We start from the raw sequence: 26,465 nt of genomic DNA, 5'->3' as shown, positions 1-26,465 counted from the left end.
GTGGCTGGGGCGAACCGTAGAGCTGAGCGCAGACGGAGTGGCTGGCGGGGGGAGGAGGAAGAGGAGGAGGAAGAAAAAGAGGAGGAGGCGGAGGCGGAGGAGGAGGGGAAGAAGAAGGGGAGGGCGGGACGCCCGTGCAGAGGGAGGCGGGGGAGACGTGGAGAAGGAGAGGAGGGAGAAAGTGTGACTTTAATTAATCGCGGGGGGGGGGGGCAGAAGTGTGTGCGTGTGCTGCACGCGAGCTGGGGTGGGTGGGAGAGGAGCAGGTGAGGGGCTGCGGCTGTGCGTGTGTGTATGTGCGTGCGTGTGTGTAGGAGCGCGGTCCGCCTGTCAGTGTGCGTGTGGGGAGGAGAGGGAGGGGGCGGCTGCTTACCTCCTCATCTGCAAAGGGGCGGCTGCTTTCACCCCCCACCCCACACCCAATCCCGTCGCCCCGTAACTCTGCTTCCTTCCAGTCCCCACCAAGTTGTTTATTTGCTTCGCTGCGTGCTGGAGCCATGGAAGTTGGTGGTTAGGAGGACTCCCAGCGCCCCCACTGGATACGGTAAGGGGTGTCTTCTTTTTTTCAAACCCCCCCCCCCCCCCCTTTAGGTGTGGGCCGAGGGAGGAATGGTTTCTACTTTTAGGCTCTGTCCCTCTCGAAGGGAGGTGCGCGGCCGAAGCGGCGGCCGAGTGCTTTTTCTGTAGAGGTCACCCTCCACCCTGTCAGTAACGTCTCCCCCCCCCCCACTCCCGCCATTAAGATCTAGCGGCTGGCTGCCGAGTGGTGAGGCCAGAGAAGGGTGGCAGCCCCTTCCCTCGATCCGTTGCGTCGCTTAACTTTAAAGTCCTCCTCATTAAATTGGGACTAGGGAGAAGGCTCTGGTGTGGTTTAAAATAACGTTCGTATATGTACGCATCTATATCTATAACGTAGACGGGGGGGAGGAGAGCGATTTCCTATTCTGTTCCACAACCATCTTTGGCTCCTTTTTAATCCCAGAAAGAGAATGTCCAAAATAGGCTGTCTTCTCGGAAAGGAACGATTTTAAGTTTGCAAGCCTGTTATCTGTTTACTTAGGAGTAAGGGACTCTGAATTCAACGGACTTTCTCCTGATAGACGTGTATGGGACTGCGCTGCAAAAGTAGTATAAATCTTATGTAATGGGTTCCTCCCTCTACTTTATCTTCCCCGCGACTTTAAAAAAAAAAAAAGTCTATTTGCAAGGTTTGGGGCTTTTTTTAAAAAAAAAAACACGTTTACTTTTTTTTAAAAAAAGTATGCTATCGCCTCCCTTTTGTTCCCCCTTTTTTTTTATTTTGGCGGCCCCATGGATTGGAAACAGACAAGGAGTTGAAAACTTGGACTTGGTTGGAATTCTTTTTTTTTTTAAGCAAAGGGCTGATGTTATTTTGCAGAAGTGGGCGTGCCAGGCAAATGCTCAACAGGTCCCGACACATTTTTTCTTTCTTTTTTTTCATCTTTACAAGAAGGAGAATTTCAACTCAAAAAAAGATTAAATATCTTTGGAGTTGCTTTTTTCTCTTCCAGCAAATGAATCACATGATAAGATTTATCCCTTTTGGCGTTGCCTGTCATATAATGACAAGGAGAGAAACTTGTCAAATGTGGTAACTCCGGTTCTTTTTCTGTCCTTCCCTCTTTTTTTTTTACTTTTAGAGCTATGTTATGGTGTGGATCTTTTAAAATTGTGCAATTCTTTTTGTCAAAGCCCAAAAAGAATTTTAAAAGTTTCATGCAACTTTTGAGGAGGATATACAGAATTGGCTGTGTCATTTGTATATGTTGCCTTTTTGTTTATTGTAAGTCGCCTTTTGGCCATTCATAAATACGCCTAGGCAGTTTCATGAATTTCTGGAAAATCTGTGCAAATATGTTAAGGATAGATAAATGTTACTATAATAATTTTTGGTATTTTAAGAATAAGATCTTATTTCTAAAATTACGATTTCTAAATAAACAGCCATACTAATGAAAGTTAAGAGTAGATCATACTGACAAATTTGGATAATGAATGGATGATGGATACAAATGCAACAATATTTAAATAGACCTGAGAGAGATTTCTTGAAAATAAAATAATTTAGGAAAGGTATACAAACAAAGTTACTTTTTGTTTTACTATTTATAAACAGCCTTTAATTTGACATGAATTAAATGCTATATTAAATAGCTAATTTGGGGTTTTTTTTTGTTTGATTATATTAGACAAATATTATTTGATTAAATTAAGATAACTTTCAAGCCATCGGGGTGCTTTGTATTAGAAATATTATTTAAGAGACATTGGGAACTATTAAGTCTATCTTTTTAATATTCTTTTCTTGGGGTCAGTACTTATACTTCTGATCTCAGGCTAATGGTGGTTTCTTTTGTTTTTTTTTATTAGTATTAAAATAATGGAGCCCAAAGAATCATTGAAATCCACTGGAAGGGAGGAAAGAGGGAAAAGTGTTCACTTTCATCCATCCTTTAGGGGTGGTGCTTCTGTCAAGACTCCAGTATCTACATCTACCCTGTCTGCCTCTTCTCAATCTGACTCCAAGCAACCTGTTCGGTGTGACTTGCCAAAAGGGTTAGGAAGCAATGTGCCACAGCCGGATCTCTCCAAAGCAGTGTCACTCTCAATGGGACTGTATATGGGTGAAACCGATACAAAAGTAATGGGAAATGAACTTGGATTTCCACAGCAAGGCCAAATCAGCCTCTCCCCTGGAGAAACAGATTTTAGACTCCTTGAAGAAAGCATAGCAAGCTTGAATAAATCCTCTAGTCTGACAGAAGGCTCGAAAGGAGTTGCATCTACTGATGTGTCCCTAGAACCAGATTTCCCAGCTATGACTAGTCGTGATCTTACTTTAAATCAAGGGTCTTTAGCACAAGGCCAAGTTGACAGTAACAGTGGCAACTTGAAGCTCTTTTCGGAAGACCAAAGCACTTTTGATATTTTGCAAGATTTTGATTTGCCCCCGGTGTCTCCTGGAAGAGAAACAAATGGAAGCCCTTGGAGAATGGATCCTGTTCTGGATGAAAGTAGCTTGCTTTCGCCTCTTGGTGGGGATGAGAGTTTTCTTTTGGAAGGAAATGAAATGGAGGATTGCAAGCCTCCCATTTTACCAGACACAAAGCCTAATATTAATGAATGTGAGGATCTTTTGTCAAGTTCTACAATGCAGATGCCACAAGTGAAAACTGAAAAAGAAGATTTTATTGAATTGTGTACCCCTGGAGTAATAAAGCAGGAGAAAATGGGCACAGCTTACTGCCAGGCTACTTTTTCTGGGTCAAGGATGGTTGGAACTAAAACATCTGCCATTTCTGTTCATGGTGTTAGTACTTCTGGAGGACAAGTTTACCACTATGATTTGAACACTGCGTCTGTCACTCAACAGCAGGATAAGAAACCAGTTTTCAATGCCATTCCATCTCATTCTGCTAGTTCAGAAAATTGGAATAGGTGCCAGGGATCTGGAGATGATGCCCTTGCGCCATTGGGGGCTTTGAATTTTTCAAACAGATCTGTCTTCTCTAATGGATATTCAAGGTAAGATACATTTTTTCTATTTAAACTTAATAGAATGCTTCTATGTAATATGAAGGTAGTAATGTTCATTATTTACTTCATTGAAAAATAGGCTATATGCAGTGCGGGTCAAGTCATTGCAAGTTTACATTTTATAATTATAATAAAGGAGAAAAAATAAAAATGGCTACTTTGCCATTCAGGTTACTTTTTAACTAAAGACAATAAATTAGTTTCAATTTTCATTAGTTTCAGCATTCAATTCAATATTGCATTGGTTCTCATTATATCTTATTGAACAAAAATCTATTTTATTCTTTACTCATTTTATAAATATAAAGCCTAGGATTTTTATAGTAGGATTTAAATTTTAATACTGAACGTAAGTAAATTTTGGACAATGTGCAGATTAAGCTATGGGAAATAGTATTTTTGTCACTGCTAACTGTGGAAAAAATGTTGGATATACATTCAGATGTATTAAATTTGTCGCTGTCATCTAACAATTTCAATTCTATATTGTTACATCCTTTTTCCTGTAAGATTAAATCTTCATTTAATGTTTTAATCTATATTTAAGTGATTTCAGGCAGCTATATTCTAACAGAAGTTTCATCTTTAATTTTTGCAGTACTTAATTTTTTTCTTCTAACAAATGTTGGCATCTATTTTTCTTAATAAACTTGTTGTTCCTTCAAAAGTTGAGTTCTAAATGGATTTTTACTTAACCAGATATAATTTACCTGTGAGTTTGTTATTGGAATAAAATATTAAAGTATTGTATATTGAATATAGTAGTCCAGTTTTCATTGAACTATTTTGTTCTTTTGTTTTTTCGGTCTTTGTTAAGAACATAGGCACACATATGAAATAGCACAGAACATGCATCAATTTTCTACTTTCTATATGTTCTGTTTTCACTCATGACAATTACAGTGGTGGAGGAAAAGAAGAAATAGGTAGTTTGGACACTATAACACTATATAGAGAAGGGAATATTGTAATGCAATGAATATTGCTTCATATTAATTTGATTTTAAACAACAGTTTTTAAAGTAGAAACAATTTTATAGTACATACTTGTTGCAAGTTGCCTTTTATTTTCCTTTATTTTTATTATATTGTTTTGTGGTGAATTTACAACAAATCTCATGGAATTAAAATTCTGCAAATATAAGCTGCTTGCATCATTCTTTTTGTAAAAATATCAACAAAAAGAATATCCTTTAAACAGTTTATACTTTTATAGTGAAGCTATACATCTTTAGGAGGTTTATGCTAAAGACTTTTAAAATGATGATTTGGTATGTCTAAAGTTTCTGAAATGTGTATGAATTCCAAATACTTTTTGCTTTTGTTGCTTAGTTGAAGTCCCTTTTTTCTTACCTTGATTTTTATCTGATATTTAATATAAAAGATAAATTAAAATGTTTATTATAGATTGTATACTTTAATTTTTTAAAATGAAAGCAGAATTATTAATATGTTGTTCAAATTATGACTAACATCTATTAATCAATTGTTTGCAAATGAACTTCCACCTTGCTCTCTGTCCATTCCTGTGCTTCTCTAAATTTGTTTTATAGCATTCTTCAACATCTGGTGTAGCTTTAGGGTTAGAAATTGAACATGTTCCGTCCAAGGCATCTACTTTGCTAATAAATAGACAATGGAATTCAACTCCTAAAATCCCAATTACATTTAAATGTATGTTGATATGAGCTTTGGAATCTGCTACTTGAACTAGTCACCATAATAGTGGTTTTGTCTAAGAACATGACTATCACTCTTCCATTACTGGAGTGGATCACGTTTTTATTAATTTGGTATTTTGAATTGCAAGGTATGATAGGACATAGAACTTTTATGTTTTTGAATATTGTAAAAGGAACTTGTGGCTAACACAGCTTTTAAACTATGAAAATTCTTTTTTTAATATAAGACAAAAATGTTTCTTCCAATATATTATTTAAAGTAATTTATATCATTAAATTGGGTGATCTTTTTATTTTATGGGTGCACCTGTTTCTACAAAAAAAGGAGAAACATCTAAAACAAGACTTGATTACGCTATTTAAATGGGAATAATTCTAGATTTTATATACACTTTTTAAAGTTTACATTTTATATTTTTATTTTAAGCAATAAGATATACTTGGGGATAGAGGAGTACTATACATTAGTGTTTGCCCATTTCTGCCCTAGTTTATTTTTAAATATTATTTTAATAAAAACATACAAAAATGCTTAAGTAGCAAGGTGGCATATTGTAAATATCTTGCTGCTACTGATAAGAACTCCTCTGAGCCCCAAGATTATCACTTGTTGGTTCCTAGCTTTAAAATATTGAGCTCTTTTTGATTTAGTTATTAGTACCTCAGGGAGAGCTTACAGTATATAATGGGTAAAAAAGAACTTGCAGTTGTTTAATAATGTAAGAAAAAATAGAAATGAATGATGAAATGGAAATGGAAAAGCAAGAACAAAATTGGAAAAGCAAGAGTACTTCTGCTAGAGAATACAAAATATGAATGATGTTTCTCAATGCTTTTTTTGTAAAAAAAAAAAAAAAAAAGTGCCGGAACTCACACAACCCGCCTTGCCTACCCTACAAGATTCCATCCAAAAAAGGTGCCGGAACTCCGTTCTGGGCGTTCTATGACAAAAAAAGACCTGATGTTTCTTAATTCCACTGTACTGTATAGCAATATTTCCATATCAATAGAAGAGAATATATGTATCTTGGGACTGAAATGTGGAGTCCTTGGTGAAAGGTTTAGTTTGCAAACTCCATTCCCTTCTAGCACAGAAGATATTAGCTAGTTGGGTAACAAAACGTCTGCAAGAAAACAGTCAAGCTCAGAGAGCCCTAAGGACTCTATATTTCAATAGGAAATGTTATAATTTGTTTATTTGAGGCTATGAGTCATATGGGAGCTGAGCATCATTGCAGAGATTATTGTGATTCTTGAGCCTGTCGATCGGTTTGGAACAGATTGTGCTTCCTACAGGCTTTTGAGTTTCAGAATAATTCAGATTTCTGAAATTATGGAAATCAATACTGGCAAACTGGAACAACTATGTTGCTCTTTATACTTTGATTGGGAACATGAACAAAATATTAGAATCATGGTAAAATTCTACAATATTAAACAGCATGAATTAAACTAAAGCTATTTTTATGGGGTTGTCTTAAATAAGCTTTTCTATTGACATGATTTAATACGTTTTCTAAACAATGATACATATTTGGCTTCCAGACCAACTTATATAGACAAAATAGATTGTTAAAACCTATCAATGTATCTAAATCTATTTAGAGTACTTACAGTTTCTAAAATGAAGAATGATGGGAAATACCATTATTTTTAAACTGATCATTTAATATTGAATGAAACCCATACTTAAATTTGTCAGACCAGGTTTACATGCTGTCACATTAGATAATAGTATTTTGCATGCTTGCTTTCTATAGGATATAGAGAATATCATTAAAACTTTTTCACTCTATCTACAGTTAGCACCTTTTAACATCTTGTCAGGATACAAACAGGGATCTTGGAATGTCTTGTAACAATAACAGAGTTGGAAGGGACCTTTGGGGTCATCTAGTCCACCACCCTGCTCAGGCAGGAAACCCTATACCATTTCAGACAAATGGTTGTCCAGTCTCTTCTTTAAAACTTCCAGTGTTGGAGCATTCACAACTTCTGGAGGCAGGTTGTTCCACTGATTAATTGTTCTAACTGTCAGGAAATTTCTCCTTAGTTCTAGGTTGCTTCTCCCTTTGTCTTCCATTTTTCATCCTTAGTGTTTGGTTATCCAACTATGCTAGGACAAAGTTTGAAGAACTTGATCAGGAATACTTTAAACCTCTTTCAGTTCTGGAAAATCCATGTTTAGAAATATACAAACCCATTTAAACAAATTTTATTAATTTTTCAAATTTTTACATCCAGGTGCTTGGGAAGCAGCGTGGTGATAGGGTAATCAATAATCCAATAACAAAATCATTCATGTGTATCTCAGGTTACATCAATAGAAATTCCCTCTCTAATTCCCTTAAATATTATATCATATTCATATTAATAAATTTCTAACTAATGCTCAATTAAGCAAATGACCATGGTTATTAAGTGAATCCACAGCCATTAAACAAGCTCTGTGGTCATTAAACAAACTTGTTCACTATGGGGCGTTTTGCCAAAAACTGGAAGTAATTTCTAATGCATTGCATAATCTTTTAAAATAGAAAGGGGCTTTTCAGTCATGGAAAAATGGAAAGCACAAGAGAAAAAGATGGTAAATAATGTTAGTAGTAAGTTATAACATATGTGATTGTCTAAAAATAAGAAAATCCAATTGAAATCAAGGAAGAAAATAAATTTGAGATAATAGAGGTGTAAAACTCACTTGGTAGAAATATATGTTTATTTTAGATGAGGTTTCCATTGAATATTTTGAAATTGTAATTTTCCATAAGAGATAAAAGTGAAAGACAGTTAAAATAGACAATATAAAAAAATACTTTTTCATAAAATACATATCACATACAGCAACTAGTATGTTTTGGATAAAATTATAGTATTACAATTACTGTTCTGTTTATTAGTCCTAGTTAATGAACTAAGAAAAATGACATGCTTCCACGTGAATGTTTACTTGAATTACAGTAAAGTTATAACCTCATCCTTTTTACGTCTCTCAAGTTTGATGCAACAGATTGTGCTAAATCATGCAGTTCTTAGAGGCCTGCATAATTTTTAAATGCATTGAAGTTTTCCTTTGAGAGAATCAGTCTGGTGTAGTGATTAAAGGCACCAGGCTTCGAAAGGAGACTATACACCTTAGTCTTGGTAACAAAGCCAGCTGAGTGACCTTGAGCCAGTCTCTCTCAGTCCTAGGAAGAAGGCAGTGGTAGACCATTTCCAAAAACATGGCCAAGAAAACTGCAGACTTCTGCAGGCAGTCTTTGTAAATCAAGAAAAATAAATAAATTTATTATGTTTATATTATGTTACTTTAGTGTAACCCTGCTTTTAAACATCATTTTCCTCATTTCTCAAAGATCCTTCCACTACTAGTCCAACAGTATTAAAGTGATGGTTGTTCTTTGCTATGAGTTTTCTGCTAGCATTTTCTTTTCAAGAAGCATTTCCTTCTTCCTGAATGTTGGGGAGGGGAGAGATCACGCCAGCTGTTGAGCTGATGCAATGTTAGATTAGGGAAAATTCTGAATCTGTTGCAGCTATAAACCTTCCCAATGTGCTCCCTGCTTGGTGTTACAGTGCTTCTTTCTGCTTCTTCCTATCAACGGGTTTTGTGGTATTGAGTACCAGCCTCAACAGGCAGAAAGGAATATCTGACACCAACTTGCCCCTTATGCAGTTGAAGCTTTCAGAAAACCCCATCCTCTGGAATTATCCTGTAGCATCTCAAGGGCTATAGTAGTGCAATCTGAATGCACTTATATATAAATATACCTTGACTTATTTATTTGTTCAGTTTATATGGCCACCATCTCCCTTAGATGATTTTGGATGGCTTACTATAGTTTAAAAAAAGACCCCAAATCCAATAAACAATAAAAAGCAAATATACAAAACCATGCTAAATATTATTATAAATATATTAAAAACATAAAAATCTAATCAGCAGAAGAGTATAATTTATTTATAACATTCAGTACAATCATTGGACAGGCTCTACACCACAGCTATATTCCTAGGCCCAGTCTAAAAGCTCCTGGTACATTCTACAGGTCAGGCGCCACATAGAAAAAAACTCTCTTCCTGGATCGCAGGAGATTACAATCCTTAGTAGATGGGACTGTAACATGTATCTTCTGCTAGACTTGATAGAATGGGTACATGTAGGTAGAAGCAGTCCTTCAAATCCTCCAAAACTCTTTGTTGCTTTTTTGTAAAAAGTTAATTTGCAAGCTAATTGGTATGTACATATGTACAGATTATTATTTAGACTAATATAATAATAATAATAATAATAATAATAATAATAATAATAATAATAATAATAATAATAATAATAATAATAATAAAGTTGGAAGGAACCTTGGAGGTCATCTAGTCCAACCCCCTGCTCAGGCAGGAACCCTACACCATTTCAGACAAACGGCTGTCCAGTCTCTTCTTAAAAACTTCCAGTGTTGGAGCATTCACCGCTTCTGGAGGCAGGTTGTTCCACTGGTTAATTGTTCTAACTGTCAGGAAGTTTCTCCTTAGTTCTAGGTTGCTTCTCTCCTTGATCAGTTTCCATCCGCTGCTTCTTGTCCTGCCCTCAGGCACTTTGGAGAATAGCTTGACTCCCTCTTCTTTGTGGCAACCCCTGAGATAATGGAACACTGCTATCATATCCCCCCTCGCCCTTCTCTTCGTTAAACTAGACATACCAGCAACTGTGAAATCTAAATTCCAGCAACTGTGAAATCTAAATTTGTTATATTATTTTATTGTTTATTTTATTGTTACATTATTGACAAATATCTCTTACTTGCCCCTAGGGTTAATTTCCTGTATCAATTTTTTTCTCACTTAATACCAAACTATGGTTAATTTTTGTCACAAGAATAAGTTGTAGTGATTATCTGACTGTTACAGTTCTCAAACTTTCTGTTTCATTGAAAATTCTGTTTTTCTGTTCCTTCATACACAACAGATAATTTGTTAATCTTAACTAATTTGCATGAAATAAAGCATATTTCAGATCTGTTGAATTTTATTTCTAGTGGACTATAATTAATAACATGTTCTTGGATTTGGAATTATAAGACTGATCTAGTCTTCATTATATGGTGGTATCAGAATATGATTTGAAGTATTCTTGCCCATTCTAATCAGCTCAATCCAAAGTGACTTGTATCTCAATAAGAATTCATAGGATGTTAAGATTTTTGTATTAGCTAAACTCTAAAATTAGCTTTCTTTAACTTTGTGGCCACCAAATGTATTAGATTTTGTCTTCTGCTATCACTAGTAGTCCAGGAGAACTGGAGAACATCTAGTTGGGAAATCTTTTGTAGGACAAATACTTTGCTATTTCCCCAAAGTCAGTTATAGAGTCAAATGGGTAGAGAAAAAGAACCACCGTATTTTTATCTGCAAGAATAATGTTCTTAGAGAGGAACATATTACTGCAGCAAGCTTGGATAGAACTATTATGTACAAGATTACAGGAGAAATATATATGGCATCAAGTCAGAAAATGGGTTCTGCCTAAAGTTTAAATAGATACCACAGTGACTCTTTTATTTCTCCTACCTATTATTTATATAGTTAATGTAACATGATATTATAATAAACTTTAAATTTTAGTAATAAAAACCTAAACGGCCAGATTCAGTTGCTCACTATACCATGTAATTCGCTTGGTTATTTTAAGCAGTCATTATCTCGGCTTAACCTACTTGACTGAGATGTGCAATGTTGAAGAAACAAGTATGCCACATTGACTTAATAGAAATTATGCAGAGTGTAAATATAATTAATGCATAGTTTTTACTGTAGTCTTCATTACAATTGTGGTCATCATGGTCATTTTTCTCCATGCTCTAAAATTTACATACCTACTTAAACATATTTATAAATAAATAGCAATTGGGAATATACTGTTTATGTAGGTATTTTGCTAGCATTCTCTTCACAATTGGATTTTATCAGGTAATGTTCCAGGCAACAGCAGGTAACATCTGGGTCATAGGAATAAAAGCAAAATCTTTAAACTTCATTTTCAGTAAAACAATAGTAGCAAAATGAAAGCCTTGAATCCCATTTTTTTTTTATTCTGAATTTGATTTCGACAGACAATACATTTCAAGCTTATGACTATTTCATGTTTTAGGTATCCAGAGTGAAATATTAAAGCTTGCTGACTCAATAGTAGCCTGAGGTGCCTGTTAAACAGTTTGCTGCCAGTGATGGATTTTTAATATATGCATGTGATAATTGTTCTTTGACATGTATGAATTAAAGGAAGCTTGGGCATTTTAGGACAAGTGTAACTCATATAACAAGCTTCTCCTGTCTTGTGTCTTCCAGATATGTTCTAATTGCCATAGTATCTAGTTAATTTGGAAAACCATTGTTGCTGGATAATGTAAACAGTAGGAAAGCATTAGCTTGGAAAGACTTGTGTACATGTTCTTTATATTTATTCCTCTTGCCTGCTTTTCTTTCTTTACCATTATTTGTGTATGTCGCTGTTGAGACTTTTTATAGGTTGTATTGTAGTCTAGATTTCTGGATGGTTTGGTATCTTCACCCTGTTGTCTAGGTCAGAGGTCTCCAGACCTTGGGCTGCGGCCCACTACTGGACCATGGCCTGCTCAGAACCGGGTTATGCAAGTGGCTGGCCAACGCAAGCGAAATGCAGCTCAACTTGCACAAGTGGCAGGCTGGTGCGTGCATGTGTGCGCACACACACACGCCACTCACCACTTGTGAGAGCCAGTTCCCCTCTCTCCTCCCACCAGGCCAAGTAAAAGTTGGGGATCACTGTTCTAGGTTATTGTCCCTATCAAGAATTAATTTTTTGAGCCAAGTATTTCAAGAGAGATATCCAAATTTTAATGGACTGCCATTCCCACTGTATTTATATTAGTCATTTATGAAAGGATTGGTAAGTATTGTACAAATAGTTCAACTAGCCTCGTTGTGTTTAAAATTAGGATTGGTACGTCAATCACTTGATTACTTTTTTTATTCGGTTATTGTCAAATATATATTGATAGAAACAGTAATACCTGTGCTGTGTAAGTGGCAAGGTACTTTTCAAGCAAACTATTTTCTTGAAACAGTAAGATTAATTTTTCTCAGTAGTTAAACGTATATTATTCACACACACATTCTGTTTGAATTAAATTAATATTTAAAATATATTTTATATTGATTTCAAAACAGCCTCCTCTAATTAAAATGAAATGCTGAGTTATTGTTTGTAAAACTTCAAGTAGACTTTGGCAACTGTCTTTGTAAAGTGACATTCTTTAGTTTAATCCTGGAATATAACATTTTTAAATAATTTTTGCTGAAATATTCAAATCCATTTTCTCAAAAAACAGTTCTTTAGTATTGCTTTCCATTCAGATATATGAATAAGACTGGCATCTTAATTTTATTATTAAAATGATTTTCTTTCTTACATTAAAATTAGTAATTTGAGGATTTATAAAATTGTGTTGCATATGTGTTTTATTTTGTCTTGAGTTTTGAATTGTTTGCCTAGATAGCTGTATCTGCTTCATAGCATTTTAGAATAATAGATGTCAAGCATGGGAAATCAGGAGTCCAGGCATTTCAAATGAATATATAGATTTATTTCAAGCTTAAGTTCTCTACAAGAATCTGAACTACTAACAGTCAAAGCAAATTGGCAGTGGATAAGAGTCAACGGAACTCAAGGTAGGCTAGACGTAGATCTCTTGTGGACGTGAAGGGACTTGAGACTGATGATGCATTTGAGCCCTTGGCCTCAGCCTGGTCATCTCCTACAATACAATTGGAATAAACCAGTAGGCTATTAAGTGCAGGTGCTGTTAGTGCATGGATTCAAATTAAAACATCCTAGATTGACGGACATCTAATCTCCATTTGAACAATTCCATTGAAGGGAAGTCCACCACATCTTCATTGTTTCATAACTCGAATCCATTATTCTGAAACCTGCACCTGGATCATGAGGGGAAAGAACTTGAGCCCATTCTAAGTGGTTCCTCTTCATGTATTAAAAAGATATTATCATTCCCCCTTCAGTAATCCTTTCTCTGAGCCAAGGAGACCCAGCTCCTTCGGTGTCTGTTCATAGGATTTAGTTTCTAATCACTTGATTCCTCTTTGAAATTCCTTAAACCTGTTCAGGTGTCTCCAAATCGTTCTAAAAATGTGATGCCTAGTACTCAGAGTACTCAGCGCTCAGACTAGCACTTGGAAGAGCAGCCATGAAGATCTTGGAAACAGTAGTGAAGTGCTGTGATGTGTTTATACCTACAAATATTAGGTGACACTGTGAAGCAAAAGTTGGACTTTGAAGAAGCAGGAGAGCAAGAATATTGATCCATTTGAACTTTGTTGTTGAAAAATACTCCTGAGAGTATTTGTGACCATTTGAAGTTAGTCACCCCAAAAAAATGTATTTATGACCCAGATTCCAGGTTCCAATGGCCTTCTCCCCACCCTACCATCGGGCAGATGATTGCAGTCTGGGCACTCAGCAACCAGCCCACATTATGGCCATTTGCAACATCCTGCAGCCATGTGACTGTGATTTATGATTTTTTTTTGCTGGAAATTGACTTCCAGTTACAGTTCTGTCAAAAAATGGCAATTGCAGACAGTGACACCAATGACACTGTATTGACTTAATGACTGCTGCAAAAAAAGGGTGTAAAATAGTCACATGATAACCTTAACAGTCGCACAACTTAAACCCCTAATTTTGGGCTCAATTATGATTGTAAGTCAAGGACTTAGATGTATCATGGACAGGTGAGAAAAGAAGCAAATGAATCATTGATCAAATCAACTAAGAGTTCTCTCTTGAGGTGCAAACTACCAGGCTCAATGGTCATACACCAAGACTTAGCTGTCTTCCCAGTGTCGGTAAGAAAGAGGAGGAAGGAAAGAGAAGAGGACAGCCAGCGGCAAGGTGGTTGAATGGTCTCAATTACAGTGGCAGTGAGTGCTCTGTTGGAAGGATAGGCTAGGGACAGATCAACAAAGGGAAAAATCTATCTAGGTAGTGGCTAAGAGTTGAATCTGTATATGTGAGAGAGGGAGAAGGAACATAAACGTTACACTTCTCATTTTATGGATAAAAATTCATTACAAGAGTCTTTGGATAGTGGGCAGGCCATAAATGTTTTAAATAAACAAATGGGTTTTGTGTCAGCTGCTTTAACTGATCTTGTTATTAGGTGAAATAAAAATACATTTCTAGACTTGTGGTTGAGATAGTAAAATCTTATTTTTAAAATGTTAAGATTCCTTGCTGAGCAGTTTCTTCATCGTTTATTAAAAAACTGAGACTTAAATCCCCTAAATATTATTAATATGATTACTTCCAGTTAGGGCAGTATAATGAAGTATTTATTTGTATTTCATTGCTGAATTGGGTAACTGTTTGGCTGAAATATCTCTTAAATGTAAATGAACATCTCTAATTCATCTGTAGTTATTTTAACAGTACAGGTAGTCTTCAAATTACGACCATAATGGAGTTTATCCACCACAGTCCTAACTTGTCACAGTTGTAAGACATGGGTCATGTGACCAACCCAATTTTACAACTTTTTTTGTGTCGGTCATTAAGTGGCCGACACAATTGTTAAATGAACACAGGGTGGTTGCCAAGCAAACCAGTGATTTGCTGTGGATGTGGAAATAAATAAATGCCCAATTCTGGAAGGATGTTAAACAAGGACTACTTGCATTGTAAGAGCAGTGGATCAGTGGATCAGACTAAAGCCAGATTTCCAGTGGACTGTGCTCAAGAGAGCATTTTAGTTACCTCCTCCTCATACTCACAGCTCCCTCTGCTGTTGAACCTGAAAATTTATCATCAAATGTACATGCTGGAATGCTGTGGCGTAAAGAACTTTTGCTAAAAATAAATTTAAAAATTCCTTTGTATACATAGAAGTTCTTTATATACCTGCAAATACTGATGACTCATCCCTAAAAAGATACAATAATATTAGGGTTTGATAGAAGAACAATCCAATAATAAGAATTTTTGTCTGTATATTGCAAATATTGGAACTTGGAATATTTAATGCAGTACAGTTAATCTTCCCTTAACAGCAACCTAAGGGACACAGTTGTTAAACAAGATATCAGGTGACCCCAGCAGACTTACAACCTTACTTCTGCTGTGGTCATTAAGCAAATCACCTGCAGTTGTTAACTGAGACATCACATGGCTGTGACTTGAAATTTTACTGCCGGTTTCTCCATTAACTCTTGCTTGTTGTAAGCCGGCTGTGATGAATGCAAATGATGGTCATGTGACTGCAGGACACTGCAATGGTGGTAAATGTCTGCTGGTTCCAAAGTGCCCAAATCTCAGTCATGTGATTGTGGGAACGAGCAATATTGTAAAGTTATTTTTTCAGCACAAATGTAACTTCAAATAATTGGTTAACAGAGCAGTTTGTAAGTGAGGACGACCTATAGGGTCTATAAGGTAGTCCTCGAGTTACAACAGCAGTCGGGGCTGAAATTTCCATCTGTAAGGCATGCAGTCGTAAAGCTTAACATCAAGTTAGCACATCACTTAGCAACGGCAATTCCAGCACTCCCCAATGCCATTGTTAGCCAAGGACCCATCCTGATCCAAGCCATTTCTGGCTTGGTGTCTCCCAGCCGGAGAAGCCCTAGCACAGTAGTACAGTAGCACAGCGCAAAGTCCAACCATTGCCGCCCTGACTGCCCTCTGTGCTCTGCTGCCCTAGTTGATCTTCGATCTCTTCTTGTTCCTGCTGCTGATGAGGCATTCCCAGCTTGGCCCTTCACAAGGCAGCTGCTGGCCAGATGAGGCCTTCTTTTCCAGGTCTTGCAAGGAAACCATCATGCACGATCTCAGCCTCAAGAAAGCCTCATGAAGCTCTAGGCTAGGTGTACTTGGTCAGCAGCAGGAGCAAAAAGACAGCAAAGATCATCTTGGGGCAGCAGAGCACAGGTCAGCAGGGGCCTCAGTGCGCAGCCGGGAAGAGATATGGAGGAGATGGCAAGTAGGGAGATTTGAAGCTTCCCTGAGGTTGTAAGTGTAGGTGGGCTGCCAAGCATCCAAATGTAGGTCATATGATACGAAGTTGTACAACGCCTGTAATTCTGGAGACTCGGGCATAAGTATCATTCATTCAGTGCTGCCATAACTTTGAATAGTCACTGAACTAATGATTGTAACTCAAGGACTGCTTGTAAATGGTATGATGTGAAAGGCTATCTTTTTGGCACAAGATGATGATTTTTACATTATGATTTGATGCTAAGATCTTCCAGCATTGTTCTTGTTTTACTTTTGGTAGAGTTACTTGATTATTTTATCCCTTTGCTGTATTTTGAAAAATATTCCTTTTTCAGTTTCATCTTGTTAATCAATTTCTGACTATATATGCCAGCCTGAAGCTGTGAATGAAAGGTAATTTGTACATATAACTGTATTAAAAATGTTTCCTGTACATACTGTGAAATTCATCAAAATGAAAGGCTGTTTGTAGGTATAAGCAAGATAGGAGTTGTTCAAAAAACATATTACCTAACTAGTACACTAAATGCACAACCATAAATTTTGTTCCTATGTTAATCCTTCTAAAACCATGTGTTTTACCAGAGGTTTTAATAAGAGCTTACTGAAATATGGAACAAAGCCTAGGACCATGGTTTCCTTTGTTCTTTGCCTGCTGGCTTATGTTTTATCAATTTAACATTTTTAAAAAAAAACACTTCAAATAAACATAAATTAGTGGTACAGTATACCTTTGCATCTGTATCATTTCTTCAAAGAATTGACTTTATCGCAGATTTGGATACAAACCAGGGATAATTGTATGTGCTTATATATTCTTAAAACTAGATTAGGATTAAAGCAAATATAAAGTTCAAAATAAGATTCTTAGTTTAAGCTAGAATGAGGAATTTCTTAATAGCTCATTATAAGCTTAAGACTTTTATTCCAAATAAATCTTTGGTTTTGTATACATTTTGTTTTTTCCTCGACGTAACTAATCCTCTTCTTAGGAGATATTAAGTAGGTTATTGAACGAAATATTCTCAGATGCTTTAAATGTGAATGAACATATCAGGATGCTATTTTACTTAACCTTACCTAGAATTGCAGAGTACACATTTTATACATGTTGTCTAAAAGAATTGCTTGATTTTAATTTTTAACTCAAACTTTATTTTTTCTTTGCATATTGGCACTCTGGTTTATAATCTAGTATTTTGTGAGTGGAAATCCAAAATATCTATAGACAACTATCCTAACAAATAGTTCCTGAACATGTTTCATATATTGTAATTTGAATTGGTTTCCTGTAAGGCGAAAGATAGAATTGGATGCTAGATCTTTCAGTAAATTTACATAGTACATTATAGTGTTGCAGAAATTTAGCAAAACATTTGCATCAGTAGACCAGTTCAGCACAAGTGCATATTCCCAAGTAAAAAGCCTTGAATGAGCCAGATGTTGATTTTTCAGTTGAATTAATAGATCAATAGAAAATCTTTTCATATTCAGTTTGCAATCAATCTCTGTTCTAAAATATTTTTCCCCATCATTACTATTACCAAGCTAGAGTTTCCACCATTCAATATCTGTGTTTGGTTTATTTCCTTTGGTAAGCATTATCTCTACCTTTTCACCCAGATCTTTGATAAAAATATAAAAACTAAAGAGCCCAAGACTGATCCTTGTGGCATTCCAGTCTGTACTACTAGTTTGAGAAGAAACAGTAGCTTAATAAATGATGATTTTTGACTCATCCACAATGATTGTCACATCATTCAGAAGACATTCACTTAGTTTGCTTGCCTGTACATCATAGAATATTGATGCTTTGCTAAAATCAAGATAGATTAGGGCTACATTAACCTAATCTACGCCGGAAGTTATCCAATGTAAAATTAAATAAGAGACCCCCAACTAGGCATCTCCCAGGCAATGGTGATCTCATCATTCAATCCTTTCAACCTGGAAGCATGTTGGTGCTCTCAATATGACTGTAGTAGTAGTCTGACTACAGGCAGTTCTTGAATTAAAAACATTTTGTTCAACTGTTCGAAGTTACAGAGGAGTTGAATGAATAGTACTTAAGCCCAGTTCCCAAAACTGTGACTGTTGTAGTGCTCCCCTGGGTCATGTGATTAGATTAAATTTTGGGCTCTTGATAACCCACTCCACTTACAACTTCAAGGGTGCGTCACCTCCCCCACCCACTTTTTTCCTCCCTCTCCCCCTTTGGCCCCCTGCTCTCTGGCTCTACCGCCTGAGCTTCACTGACCAGCAGCTGCTTTGTTAAGGACTAGGCTGAGAATGCCTTGTCAGTAGCAGAGCAAGGAAATGGTGAAGATCGGGGCAGTAGGGGCAACAAGGTCTTTGGATCACGGGGCCTGGGGCTTCCCAGGACAGCTGTAGTTTTGTGCTATTCTGCAGTGCCAGGCTGGTGTGGCTGCCGCTCAGGGATTCTTGTAGCCTCAGAGCCACTATGGGCCAAGAATCCTCTGGGCTTGCTGCTCCACAAGGCAAGTCACAGTGGAATTGAAAGGCAGGTGGGTCCTTATCTTGGAAGAGCCAAGGTTCAGGGAGGAACAAATTTGGGAATGGGTTGAATTGACTGGGTTCTTGGCTATCGATCAGTGTAATTCCGTTAACAATGGTAATGAAGAGTGCTGGAATTTCTATCATTAAATGATGTGGTCACATGACATTGAACTTGATGACTATTTTTGCCACTAAGCAACATAAATTCTGGTTCTAATTGCTGTCACAGTGTGAGGATTACCTGTAGAAAATTTGATAGATGCATGCTGACTTCTGAAAATTACCATAATGTAATTACATACCACGACATTTGTGAATAGCTCTAGAATCCTCTCAAGTATCAGTCAATTAGTTAGTGCATTCCTCTTCTTCCTTTTTGAAGACAGAGACTTTTGTTTCACATCAGAAACTAGGCAGTGTTAATCATTTTATTATATGTGCCCTATTGAGAATAAAGTGTGGAATACATATAAACCCAAGTTGTGCCCAAAAATCTGTTATGGGTATTAAAAACCATATCTTAGGAGAAAAACAGCAAGCAAAGACAAAATGGTTGATGTACCATTGGAAAATTGTCAAGGGGAATTTAAGATTAAATCAAGAGAGCAACGAATAGCAGAAAGATATAGATGTCAATGGTTTTCCTATTTATAGTTATCATGTCTTGCTCCAGTTGCCTCTTCCAAAGATCATCTTTCAAAAGAGAATCAACCGATGCATTACGCCTTGTACCATCCCAAAAATGGGTACCATTTTGGAAGCTCCTCACGAACTGAGAATTGCAGCCACTCTCAAAATGGTGCCCACTTAAGGATGACACAAAGTGGCTTCTGTATAGGACAGCTACATTGGCCAGTTCTCTTTCCAAAAAGCAATCTTTGGAAATCGCCTTTCCATAAGAATACCCAGCCAATGCAACATGTGGCCTTTTATAGAGGCCAGCTTGTGCCATTCTGGAAGTGACCACCATTCTTGCAGTCTCAGTTTTGGAAAATCGCACCGTTCTGAGAGATCTTGTAGATGTAAATGATGCCCACCTCCAGAATATTGCAAGGTGGCCTCTGCAGGAGGACTATCGCATTGACTGGGCGCTTTTTTGGAAAGGCAATCTTCAGAAGGGGTAAGTAGAGCAAGATGTGATGGGGCAGAAAGTCCCAAGGGTGTGGGACCTAGCAAGGAAGGAAGTACAAGAGGTACCTTTGATCAGGGGGAAGATATGTGGTTAAAAGTGCTGAAATTTTTACATTACATGATGATTTTAAAGAGAATTTTTATAAAATGCATTGTTGGTACATGATGCCAGAGAAATTATCTAGAATGTATACAGGCACTTCAGATTATATATCTTAAGCAACATGAAGGAACGTTCGATCATGCTTAAAAAAATATTGATTCAAATACCTACATAGATAAAGAGGATCTTAAAGATTAATATTCAATTAAAAGAAGAATTATTCCTTTTAGGATTATTAGATACAGAGATAAGAGTCATGGAAGATTATTTTAATACTATATATCAGTGGTTCTCAACCTGTGGGTCGGGACCCCATTTGGTGTCGATCGACCATTTCATGGGGGTCGCCAAGCAAGGCTGTCCGCCATTTTTTTTGTCCGCCATTTTTTCCCCCTTTTCCGGCGGGTGCCTTACCTCCCTTGGGCTGGGCCAGCTGGTGGTCGGCCTGCTCCATCTCTGCCGCTTGCCAGCTACGCCTCGGGCGGCGCAGGGGGCAGAACCACGCATGCGCGGCGCTCCCGGGCAGGGAAAGTCCTCGACTTACGGCCGGTTGGGTAGTCCTCGACTTACGACCGGTTTAGTCCACGACTTACGACCGGTTTAGTCCTCGACTTACGACCGGTTGGGGTCGCGGCATTAAAAAGGTTGAGAACCACTGCTATATATGATTACTGCAAAGAGATTATTATATGGACAAAAATGGAAAGATTCGATACAACCCACTATGGAGGAATGATTAGGTGAAATCAACATATCTTGCTGAGTTGGATAAACTAACTAAAGATAACATCTACATTTATTATTGACTGGAAACTCCTTGTGGAGTTTTTTTGCTTAAAAATAAAAATAAATGACTTGTGATTTATGTCTTTGTTGATTAGACAGGGCAGATTATCGAAAGGGAAGAATCATGATACAACTTTAGAGAGAGAGTTTAAAATATAATTGTACTTACAGCTGCAGTGAAGCAATTGGAAGCCAGTTCTCTGTATCTTTTTTCTTTCTTCTCTACTTTTCTTTTACTTTTTCCCCTTCCTTGTACTTTTAGCTTTCTTTTTTATTTCTTTCTTTTTCTTTTTTTTCTTACTTTATATTAGTTTTTTTTATATATAATATATGATTATACTTGGCCTAGTGGTTAAGGCATGGAAAACACAAGAGTGTGAGTTCTAGTCCTGTCTTAGGTTTGAAAGCTGGCTGGGTGACTTTGAGGCAGTCACTGTCTCTCATCCCAACCACCTCACAGGGTTGTTATTGTGGGGGAAATGCGAGGAAGAAGGATTGCCTTGATTTTTTATAAAAATAATAAAGGCAGGACAAAAATAAGTGTATTTATTTGTAATCTTATAATCTGTATAATCTTATTTTATTTATGGATATAATTTTACTTAACTTCGTGCTGCTTTATTCTGAGTTTAAAAAAACCACTATATTGGGAAGTTGTTATACCTCCCAAGTGGTTTTAACCAAATCTCCAATATAGGTAGTCCTTGACTTACAATTGAGCTCAAAATTTCCCTTTCTAAGCAAGACAGTTGCTAAGTGAGTTTTGTCGCATTTTATAGCCTTTCTTGCCATAGTTATTAAGTAAATCACTTCACTTGTTAAATTAGTAGTACAGTTGTTAAGTGGATCTGGCTTCCCCATTGACTTTGCTTATCAGAGGGTTGCAAAAGATATCACGTGATTCCGGGACACTGCAACCATCATAAATACATGCCATTTGCCAAGCATCCAAATTCTGATCACATGACCATGGGGTTGCTACAAGGTTGTAAGTGTGAAAAATGGTCATAAGTCACTTTTTTCAGTGTTGTAACTTCAAAAGATCACTAAGTGAATAGTTGTAAGTCGAGGACTGCCTGTATGCAGAATTGTCATGGTATTCCAAGTATAGTTATATTGTGTAAAATCATTACTATATTGGCAATTTTATTCTTTCGGATCATAATACCAGTTCAATATATGTTCAGTTCTATTTTAAGAATGATTCATCTATCCAAACTGATTCCCGTGATCCATTTCCTGATGAGTCACTGCCAATTCAGACCCATTGATATATGTATGAAATTTGAATTTTTACAACAAATATGACTCATGTGCACTTGCTTACTTTGAATTGCATCTGTTATTTTAAAGTCTTCTAATTTAGTCTGGAATACGTTTTGGGGGGCTTTTACAATCCGTACTACCACTGAAAGTATTCAATAATTAAAACAGAATATATGTTTTAACTTCTTTCTACAGAGCATCCAATATCCACTTCATGAAAATCTGCTTTAGAACTGAATAATAATGCAACTCCTGTGCTGTACTACCAAACATTTTGTGAAAGGGGCATTTTTGAAACCTTAAAAGGAATTTGTAGGCCTTAACAAAATAGCCATTTTAACAAGTATCCAAAGACAAAATATCCATTTGCTAAAAGCAAACTGGTCTATTTGTCAAAATCCCTCTTTATCCCCAGCAGCTAATCTGTGCCTTTTTACTAGCACCAAGTTGCAAACTCCAACTCCTCCTCCTCCTTTTTGAATAATAACTGTTTGGAAAATATCAGCTTGTCATTTAATATTTTTAATTATTTTTTAAAATAAATTTACAAATCAGGCAGGGAAATGTGCGCCACTGCTGCAGTGTATGAACATGGAGCTCTTTGAATCCTGTATATTCAATAACTGAATGTTGGTATCAATATTTTATAGGTTCCAAGAATAGAATAAAGAATCTCAGCCTTTTTTACATACAGTTCCAAGCATAATATTACTTGCTTTCGACTTAGCTTAATGTGAAAATTCACCACAGGAATGAAACTATGAATTCTGTTTTGTCAGAAAACTACATTTTGAAACCACAATTGATTTATGAATCACGGTTTGTTTGAAATATGGCTTGTTAGAGCTGTAGTCGGCATTTTACCTTATTCCCTATTGGTTTCATATTGTCTTTATTTCTTCTGATTGTTGAGAAATTGAGAAATCAAACCAGGAATTAACCAAAAATTACCTCATTCATCTGTAGAATGATTTCTGGATTATTCTTATCTTGTTACCCAAGAATGTGTCCATATGCTTTGAGACATTACCAGAATTACCATTAGAATTGTGCAAAGTGTTTTGTGGTTGAATTACTGTAATCCCTTTTCTGACTTCACAGGAAGTATTCCAAAACTGTAACTGGATGTATATGTGGCATGATAATTTTCATGAAATGTTTTACAGACAAATAATTAACAAATTTACTGGTATAATGTTGATTATTAAAAGAGGACAGAAAGCACGCCTGATTTGCATACCAGTCTGATAGAAATTACAGTGCAGCAATTCTGATATAGGAAAACTAACATATGTATTATTTGGTGATTTCAGATGACAGAAAAATAAGTAAAGATCTGTGGAAGATATGTACTGGCTCTTTTTAAGCATATTGTGTCATCTGCTAGATATGCTTAGGCTTTCCTAACCTGAAAGTGTCCCATAAACAGGCCCACACAAACCATGGCTTATTTTCAGTTAGGTGACTCAGAAACATTCTTCAGCTATGCTGCATAGTAAACCATGGATGGTTATCCTATCTTAGATGAAGCAGCCAATGTTATTCTCCAGCATGACGAGTGGAAAATCCACCAATGGGTTTTGCTTGTCTTCTGCCCGTAGACTAAGTCAACCAATTTTTGCCACACCTCTCTTCCTGGGCCTTCCTCTTCCCAGTCTCGACGTAGTCTCTAGCCCAGAAGGACACGTTTTCCCTTGGCTCCAGGATCAGGTCGTAATTTTTCCTTATTTATTGCCTTTTACAGAAGGGGGAAGGGGGTTGCAAACGAACAGCCGTTCGCCATCCCAGATGATCGCGGAGCAGCCACAGGCTCACCCAAATCGCAGCTAAGCCTCAGCTGATCATCGGAGAGAGGAGCAGAAGCCGGTCGCCATTTTGGCACCGCGTGCTCTCTCTATGGCGCAGGGAGGAATCTCCTTCCTCCCCCCCAGCAACTGATCAGCGGAGAGCGAAAGGCTCCCGCAGCTTCCCAGTAACCCAGCTGATCGGCGGAGACCAGCAACAGCTCTGTGCGACTTCTCCGAAGGCCAGCTGATCAGCGGAGGGTAAACAAGGCTCTGTGCAGCTTTCAGTGACTCAGAGAGAGGCCGATCACCATTTTGGCTTCACGTGGCCTCCGGAGCGGGGGGGGGGAGGAAACTAAGCATTCAAGCATAAATCTCCTCTCCTCCAGAATAGATTAGGACCGGATTGGTCAAACGGTGGGAGGGGGAAGGCAGGGAAGCATGTGTCGCTCCAAGGCAGCGGACAAGGAGGCCAAGCGTCATCACCAGGCTCTGGAGAAACAATTCTCTAGAGCCGAAAAGAGGCAAAATACAGCAGGAGACGGCCTAGTCCCACCAGCTTACACGGAGGAGGAAATATTTGGCCCACTGCAGCCTAGTCAGGAACCTCTGGAAACAGAGGCTGACATAAAACAGGCAGACAGATCCCCCCTAAGCGAAGGACCAGAAAGCCCGGGGGCACCAGGCGCACACTCAGCAGCAGGGCCTAGTCTTTCAGACAATCAGGGAGCCTTGTCATCGGAACACCTACAATCCCTGATATCTCAGGCAGTTGCTCAGGCCACGGCCTCTTCAGGACATCATAGATCCAGAGCCGGGTCTGTAGTTTCAAGAGGCCATTCCTATCTTTCACAGGAGGAGGCCTCAGCATACCAGGAATCAATTTCCCCTTCTCAGTCCTCAAGAAGCAGGAAGTCTCCCACGGAGGACTATGAGCAAACAGACCAAGGGCTGTCAGAAGATGATGATATATCCCCATTCATGGGTCTTTTCAACCCGTCTCTATTCAAATCCTTGCTTCACAAGACCAGCAGCACTGCAAAGATTAAGAGACCGAGGTTTCCCCAAGAGGGACCCTCAGCATATCAGGACACAAAAAGCAGGGTGTTTTCGCAGCCCAGTTACACACAACAATTTATCCCCTGCCCCCCTCTTTTCTTTGACACAATTCAGAATAATTTGAGGGACCGGGTCCCTTCATTCCAATGGGGGGGACAGACAAGAAGCTATTCAACATAGATCTGGCCTTATCGGAGGTAATAGAGGTTCCGATAGTAGATGAACCTCTAGCAGCTCTTGTTTCACCATCCATCATATCCGGGGATGCGGCGGAGGCCCTGAAGTCGGAAGATAAGGCGGAATTCACCTTCCACAGGACACACCAGGCCTCAGCGTGGGCAATCAAGGCAGCCATTTCTGACTCCTTTTTTGCTAGGATTTCACTGCTATGGCTGCGCCAACTCCAGAAGAGGATACCCCCAGAGGAGGAGAGAACCCACCATAATTTTAAGGAGGTTAGTGGCGGCAGCGGAATTCATGGCAGATTCATCATTGCATGGTGCAAATTACTCTGCCAGGGCAATAGCGTCCAACACCGCAGCACGCAGGTTAATGTGGCTCAGACAGTGGCGAGCCGACATTAAGGCGAAGTGGCGGTTGGCGGCTGCACCCTACAAGGGCGGCCTACTCTTTGGCAAGGCCCTCAATCCCTATCTAATAGAGAACAAGGACAAGTGCAAGGTCCTGGCCCACCTATCAAGGAAAAAAGGATAGGAGAGTCTCTTCCTACCCTCGCAGACAGCCTTTTCGGTCAGAAACAGGTCCAGAATCTACCACCCTTTCCCACCCTTATCAACCCAGATTGGACCGACAGGGCGACAGATCCGGTAACAGGGACAGATTCAGACAACAATTCCAGTCAAAACGGCCCTTTCGAGTGACGGCGGGGAGGACTCCCCCATTGGTGGCAGGTTGGCTCTTTTCGCTCACAAATGGCAAGCCACCACCACAGACCTTTGAGTCCTAAATACCGTCAGATTCGGCCTCTCACTGGAATTCATCTCCAAACCGCCGAACTGCTTCGTCCCTTGCCTATCACCCAAAGATCCGACCAAAAAGAGTCTCATTAAGGAGGCCATTCAGCACCTCCTGGACATCCAGGCCATAGAACCGTTGCAAAAAGGGCAACAGGGACAGGGATTCTATTCCATTTTATTTATAGTCCCAAAGAGTTCGGGGGAGTAGAGAGCAATTCTAGACTTAAAAAGTCTAAACACCCACCTGGCATACAGAAAGTTCAAAATGCAGACTCTCCAATCAATATTAGCAGGCGTCAGAAGGGGAGACCTCCTGACGTCCATAGATCTGACGGAGGCTTACCTTCACTTTCCCATACTTCCGGAACACCGAAGGTTTCTCAGGTTCTGTCACGCAGGACAGCATTTTCAATACAGGGCCCTGCCCTTTGGACTTTCTTCAGCTCCCAGAGTATTCACAAAAGTACTGGCGACACTCGCCGCACATCTGCGAACAATTCCTGTGCGTATCCAGTGTTACCTGGACGACATTCTCATCCAATCCTCGTCAGTCCAGTC

The 26,465-nt window shown here is 38.2% G+C and overlaps 1 protein-coding gene across 1 annotated transcript in view; it reads left to right on the top strand.

The window, feature by feature from the left end:
• The first annotated feature begins 411 nt into the window (after positions 1-411).
• Positions 412-26,465, top strand: part of NR3C1 (nuclear receptor subfamily 3 group C member 1) — an 89,444-nt gene continuing 63,390 nt past the window's right edge. The window contains exons 1-2 of the mRNA XM_015830544.1: positions 412-544; positions 2,392-3,546. Coding sequence (XP_015686030.1) covers positions 2,402-3,546 — 1,145 coding nt within the window. The 5' untranslated portion in view covers positions 412-544; positions 2,392-2,401. The remainder of the gene's footprint in view (positions 545-2,391; positions 3,547-26,465) is intronic.

Source organism: Protobothrops mucrosquamatus, unplaced genomic scaffold (genome assembly GCF_001527695.2).
Source record: "Protobothrops mucrosquamatus isolate PMUCROS unplaced genomic scaffold, P.Mucros_1.0 scaffold_245, whole genome shotgun sequence".
Taxonomy (NCBI): domain Eukaryota; kingdom Metazoa; phylum Chordata; class Lepidosauria; order Squamata; family Viperidae; genus Protobothrops; species Protobothrops mucrosquamatus.
This window is presented reverse-complemented; position numbering and strand designations above follow the sequence as displayed.